General features: G+C 38.5%; 2 protein-coding genes across 2 annotated transcripts; both read left to right on the forward strand.

Moving 5' to 3' along the window:
- The first annotated feature begins 339 nt into the window (after positions 1–339).
- On the forward strand, positions 340–2,221 carry LOC149087718 (uncharacterized). Its single transcript, XM_089231868.1, has 2 exons — positions 340–787; positions 1,039–2,221. Exons 1-2 carry the CDS (start codon positions 746–748, stop codon positions 1,825–1,827), a joined length of 831 nt encoding a protein of 276 aa, XP_089087994.1. The 5' UTR covers positions 340–745; the 3' UTR covers positions 1,828–2,221.
- Positions 2,222–4,378: 2,157 nt separating this feature from the next.
- LOC149087719 (uncharacterized protein F54H12.2-like) lies at positions 4,379–5,698 on the forward strand. The gene has a single exon (XM_089231964.1). It carries the CDS (start codon positions 4,379–4,381, stop codon positions 5,696–5,698), a length of 1,320 nt encoding a protein of 439 aa, XP_089088090.1.
- Positions 5,699–6,766: the final 1,068 nt, after the last annotated feature.

A 6,766-nucleotide genomic window follows, 5' to 3' on the forward strand; every position in this document is an offset into this window, starting at 1 on the left:
TGGGCGTGGTCCAAGGAGGGGGGCGTGGCCATATTGGATGGTCGTGTTGTTGGACGGTGGTTTTCTTTATGTGCTGGCTGTCGTTGGGTCACGTGATGTGAACACTCCTGGGGGCGTGACGGCCATATTAGATGGTCGTGTTGTTGGACGGGATTTTTTTTTGTGACGTCATGTTGTCGTTGGACACAAGCGGCTACGCGTTGCCCTGATGGAGAATACAAATTCTCCATTAGGTCGTCCTCTGAAGGACAAACCTTTTCAGGTTCAGGAGGTTTCACCTCCGTCACCTTCTTCTTGGGCTCTCCAGCGAGTAAATCATCCCGGATCTTCGGGCTTTGTTGGCCCTTGCCTTCGCTCGCCAGTCAGAGGGATACGAAAAATCCATGACAATGGTTCATGCTCGGTATGAACTCGCTATTTAAAGGATCCTGGACCCTAGGAAGCGATGTGATATGTCTGACTCCGCCCCCTTCCGCAATACAGTACGTACTGGCCTATCCTATTGGTTCTCCGCTCATGGCTTGACTCGACTTGTGGGTTTTGAAAAGTTTAGAATTTGCGCGTTGGCAACACGTGAAAAGACGATTCTATTGGCTCTTTGTGACCACGTGACAACATTCGTCCAATCGCGAAGTTGTTTGGTCCTTGGATTTACTTTGTCGACCCCGTTTCATTGAAACCTTGCTCGTGGTCTTTGCTTTTCGTCATTTTCCTGTTTGAATGCCGTTGGTGCAAGACGTCCGTCATGACCGATGCTAGTCCTCCAGCAAAGAGAATGAGATCAGAGGTAAGTTATTTTGCATACTGTGTTTATTTTAGCTTTAAAAAATATATATATATAACAAATAATTTAATTTTAATAATTTGTGATATAATTATTTAATATTATGAAAACGTTAAGATTTACTTAATATTTAATATACGTTAAGTTTAGAATATTGTAATAGATATTTTTCTGTCTCGTAGGGTTTCATCTCGCATTTAGCAACTATCGTATTTTTTCACGCTCTAACATGATTTCTTTTTTATATTTTTCAGGCTGACCAAGAAAAAATGGCGCTACCAGTTCATTTTTATTCGCTAGGAGACTCCGTAATGGCAAACGTCTGCACCTACAAAGGAAAGATTTTAGTGCACATCCGAAAATTCAACTGGTACAACGGTCGCTGGCATCCTACTGATCTTGGTATAGCTATGAGCCAGGAAGCGTTCAGTTCTTTTTTGGCATCTTCGTACAAGGTCACCTACGAGCTGGATTTCGCTACTGCAGTGGCTTACGTGAATTCTTCGAACAGCATCCAAGCAACGGTCAACCCTGCAGGAAAGACGGTCACGCTCAACAAAGAAACTACCTACAAAAGTTTGACAAAGAAGACATCTATCGAGTTGAGCAAAACTCAGTGGGAGAATTTGATGGAACAAGTGCCGCACATTCAATTGAGTGTAGAATGTTTCAAGCTGGACGATATGGACATCACTTCGTGTTATGAAGAATATGTGTGTTTCGACAACCCTCGAGAGCCAACCATGCCAGAACAGGAGTCCATGAAGGAGTGTCTCCATACTGCATTTCGTACGCACATCGTGAAGAAAGGGGACTTGAAGCCGGAGAGGTATATTGAAAAAACAAACTATCTTAACTCTCTCCCGGAATTTGTGAGTGCTGTGCAGTTCGTTCGTATTTATGATGTTATAGACGAATTTATTTCAGCTTTACCACAAACCAATGGTAATCCGAGTTTGTTAAACCTAGTGAGTCGCGATTTCATGAAGTCTATAAAATTCACTGATATTGTTATGGACGCAAAACGTCGCCTGGTTGATTAATTTGTATCTGTTAGAAGTATGTGAAATAAATCCATTGAATTAAATTTTTGTGTTCGTATTTTATTTATATTTTTTGAGTGTTTTTACTATTTATTTAAGTGTAACTCAACAAAAGTTTCATTATACTTATGGATGGCGTTAAGGCAGTTTCATTCGGTCCAGTAACCGTTGTTGAAGTTGAAAGTTATTGCAGGCGCGGGTTCTGGGCTGAGGACGCTGCGAGATTTAAGTACAGAGTTTTAGAATTTGAAAAGATCTGGATAAATACTGTGAAATGGAAAAATATACAGATCCAACAGAACCAGGTAGTTTTGGAGGAATAAATTCTTTGCATCGAAATTTAAAAGAACAAGGTTATAACGTTTCGCAAAATGAAGTTAGAAAATGGTTAGATGGTAATGAAGCTTATACATTACATAAGCCAGCGCGGAAGAATTTTCGCAGGAATCGTGTAATTGTTGGTGGTATAAATGAACAGTTCCAGGCAGACTTGGTAGACATGCAATCTCTGAAAAAAGAGAATAATTCGTATAAGTATATTCTTACCTGCATCGACGTGTTGTCAAAATATGCTTGGGCTATCCCTCTGAAAGATAAAACTGGAGAAGAGGTAACTAAAGCATTTAAAAAAATATTCAAAGACAGAATTTGTCAAAACTTGCAAAGTGACAAAGGAACAGAATTCCAAAACAGGGTAATACAAAGATATTTTAAATCAAAAAACGTGAATTTTTTCACTAGTGAAAGCGAGAAGAAAGCTTCAGTCGTGGAAAGGTTCAACAGAACGTTGAAACAGAAAATGTTCAAATATTTCACGTTCAAAAATACTCATAGATACATCGATGTTTTGGATCATTTGATCAAGAGTTATAATAACACTTGGCATCGTAGTATCAAAATGAAACCCATCATGGTGACAGAGAAAAATCAGTCTCAGGTATGGCAAGAATTATACAAAGACATCCTTGGTGAGAAAAATATAAAATTCAAGTTTTCTGTCGGTGACACTGTTCGAATAAGTCGATCAAAGATGATTTTTGAAAAGGGTTATGAACATAACTGGACTCGCGAAATATTTACTATAAAGCAAAGAATAGGCAGAGATCCCCCTGTTTACAAGATAGATGATGCTGATGGAGAACCTATAAAAGGAACTTTCTACGAGCACGAGTTGCAAAAAGTGATACCTAGTGAATATTACCAGGTTGAGAAGATCTTGAAAAAGCGTAAAGTTAAAGGGAAAATCGAATACTTTGTGAAATTCAGAGGTTACCCCAATAAATTCAACGCCTGGGTCCGAGAGTTAAAAAGGATATAAAAAGACAGTAACCACTAACTTGTGACTCATTAGGAAAAATGTCTTTCTTCCTAACACTTCCTAGCGATAGCTCAGCTGCGTACTACCCAGGTAACACGATATCTCATTACATTACCCAACTGCCAAAACCGATTCATTTGTCCGGAGATTGGGAATGTGGACTATCTGAAATAATTTACCCTCATTGCTGGTACAACGTGACGGAAGACTGCAATCTTATTGGATTTGACTTGGGTGATGGTGAACTGCAAGGACGACATATTCCAGCTGGGAATTATGAAACGGTGCCCGATCTAATAAAAGGTATTGAAATTGAATCTTTCAAAAACAGAATTACATTCCACTACAACCACAGCTCCAAGAAAGTAAAAATTATCCTGAACGATGGGGCAAGATTAATTTTGAACACTGGTATTGCTGAACTATTAGGTTTTGAGCCCACACTTCTAAAAGAAACTACAGAGAGTCCTTTCGTAGCAGACACAAATGTATTTTATCCTGTTTTGTACATTTACACCGATATAATAGAACCACAAGTGGTGGGTGACGTTCAAGCACCCCTCCTACGCGTAGTAAGAGTTAAAGGAAGAGACAACGAAATAGTTAGTGCATACTATGACCGACCACACTACTTTCCTCTTTCTCGACGAGTATTTCAAACCATCGAAATGGAGATAAGATCAAGTTCTGGTAAACGCATACCTTTCAACAGAGGTAAAGCCATTGCAGTATTGCATTTTCGCATTAGACAAATACTATAAAACTGTTAAATATACAAGTTCAAGATCATTTTCGAGTGAGATACGAAACTGTAAAGATGAAGGTTCCATATCACTGCTGTACAAAATCGTTCGAACAATATTATTTGGAGCAAGCAGGAAGAGGATTACCATACTATTCTGGAGTTACGTTGCAGCGAGGAAATGGATTAGGCAATATATTCGGGAGTTTATTCAGAGTCGCGTTACCATTTTTGAAGCAAGGAGCCAGAACTGTTGGAAAACAAGTACTAAGATCTGGAGCGGACATTGTGGGTGACGTAATCAAAGGGGATAAAATAAAAGTTGCTGCCAAGCGTCGTCTCAAGGAAGCTGGAAAGATCTTAGCCGATAAAGCACTGAACAAGACAAAAACCATGTTTGGTGAAGGCCATAAAAGGAAGCGCCGAAAGGCTCAACGCGTCATTTTTGCAAAGAAACCCAAACGGAGTACACGTGACATATTCGATTCGTGATGACTTACCGACTCAAAGATTCCCCTGAACTTGTGAAGTCCGAGCTAAATTTATTTTCTTTACCTGGCACGCAAACAGTAATAGAAGGTGGCAAATGGGTAACTTATCACCCAATAGCAAATGTATCAGATGGAGGTCCCATAGAATTTTACATTTCTGGCAGTGGAGAAGAATACTTGGATCTCACACAAACCCTGTTGTACGTCAAGGCCAAAGTGGTGAAAGGAGATGGAAAATTTTTGACCAAAGAAGACAAAGTAGGGCCCGTAAACTTATTTTTACACTCTATGTTTTCACAGGTTGATGTTTCACTTAATGATCGCCTGGTTTCGTCATCAAACAATACTTACGCTTACCGTTCAATAATTGAGACACTTTTGAATCACGGTATTGATAGCAAGACAAGTCATCTCACTACCGAACTGTATTATAAGGATACTGCTGGAAAAATGAACATCGTTGATCCTGAAGCAAAGGACGGAAACGAAGGACTAGCCGAAAGGGCTGAATTTATAAAAGAAAGTAAGACGGTTGACATGATTGGATCTATCCATGGAGATATTTTTTGCCAAGGAAGATTATTATTGAACCTCGTTTCCCTAAAGATAAAACTTATTAGAAGCAAGCCCGAATTTTGCCTCGTATCTTCAACCTCAAAGGCCGATTACAAAGTCATGTTAGATCACGTATCTATTCAAATAAGAAAAGTGAAAGTCTCACCGGGTGTCCTCGTTGGTCATGCCAAAGCATTGTCTCACACATCCGCAAAATATCCGATAGATCGCATTGTATGTAAGGTCTACTCACTTCATCAAGGAAATATGTCCTGGATTCAGGATAGTATAGTAGTGGGCCAGTTGCCTAAAAGAGTTGTCGTTGGTTTAGTAGATAACGATGCATTTTCTGGCTCGTACAATAAATCGCCTTTCGAATTCAAGCACTATGATTTGAATTACATAGCAGTGTATATAGATGGCGAGCCAGTACCCTTCAAGCCCCTGGAACCCCAGTTTGACCAGAATCAATACGTACGAGCCTATCACAGTTTGTTTCTTGGAACAGAAAAGGCCTGCAAAGACGAAGGTATTGATATTTCTAGAGAGGAATATCCGAATGGCTATTCGCTCTTCGTGTACGACTTATCAGCCGATTTATGCCACGGTGGTCATTTCAATCTAATTAAACATGGAAATCTACGACTGGAAACCAAGTTTAAAGCACCGTTGCCTAACCCAATCTCCATCATTGTGTACTTGGAGTTTGATAACGTGATAGAGATCAACCAGACCCGCAACATATTGTTTGATTTCAGCAGTTGAATATGTATTCCTCCCAGATAGAGAAAGTGTTAAAGAATGAATCACCAAATTTTATCGGCGTGTTTCCCTCTGATAAGATACCCAAGGACATTATTTACCCGGCTTCCTTTGTGGTCAACAGCGATGATCACACCAAGCCTGGGTCACACTGGATGGCGGTTAATTTACCGGATAAGAAAATAGTGGAGTTTTTTGATTCGTATGGACAGAAGCCAGAAGCATACGGAAAAGACATCGCTTCATTTGTTGATAGGTTCCCAAAAGTTTTGCGGAATGAAACACCTCTACAATCTCTGACTTCAAATGTTTGTGGACAATATTCTATGTATTTCTTAATCAAGCGCAGCGAAGGAAAATCTATGGAAGATATTGTAAATTTTCTGAAAATGAATGGTTGTGACTTTACTTTGTATCAATATTTCAAGAAGAAATATGGTGTAAGAATGATTTTTAATAAATAAATAATAATAATAAAAAAAAAAAAAATTAAAATGAATATTTCTTGTGTTTGTCGTTATTGTGTAAATTACTGTTTGAAAATAAAAAGACAAAAATAAATCAGAAAAGACAATTTTTTACATTGTTGATTACATTTATTTTTTTTTCTCATAAATTAGTACATAGTTAACCACGAAGGGTTTTTCATTTCTTTCATAGCTTCATCAAATAATTTTTTTCCAGTGGGTACATTATTTTTATTCAATCGATTTACACGTTTCTTCTTCTTCTTCTTCATAGAATCTTTGAATAGTTGAACAATATCGCTTCCAGGTACAACTTCACCTTTATACACGAGTTCTCCTTTTTCGTTCCAGAAAATCAGTTTGTTATTTTGTTTCATTTTCTCGATCAGTTGCTTTGTCATCTGCTTTTTCTTTGGAGCTGTAGATTTCAATATAGAATTTTCATATTCTATTCCATCGGATTCTTTGGTCTCGTTGTCGACTTTGACGTCGGCTTGAAGTTCTTTGGATGAATTGTCAGCAATTTGCAAGTATTTTTGCAACACTTGCAAATATTGTTTTGCTTTCTCACCGTCATCAAGAACTTTTTTCTTTAGAACGGAAT

Source organism: Pholcus phalangioides, unplaced genomic scaffold, assembly GCF_987345545.1.
Source record: "Pholcus phalangioides strain wild (caught in Gottingen) unplaced genomic scaffold, Ppha-v1.0 ptg000004l_1, whole genome shotgun sequence".
NCBI classification, from domain to species: domain Eukaryota; kingdom Metazoa; phylum Arthropoda; class Arachnida; order Araneae; family Pholcidae; genus Pholcus; species Pholcus phalangioides.

Excerpts from the sequence above, each read along its gene's own strand:
- LOC149087718 (XM_089231868.1), top strand. The coding sequence starts at position 746 with ATGACCGATGCTAGTCCTCCAGCAAAGAGAATGAGATCAGAG. Across the intron at positions 788-1,038 it reads CAAAGAGAATGAGATCAGAG|GCTGACCAAGAAAAAATGGC; the intron begins GTAAGTTATTTT and ends TATATTTTTCAG.
- LOC149087719 (XM_089231964.1), top strand. The coding sequence starts at position 4,379 with ATGACTTACCGACTCAAAGATTCCCCTGAACTTGTGAAGTCCGAGCTA.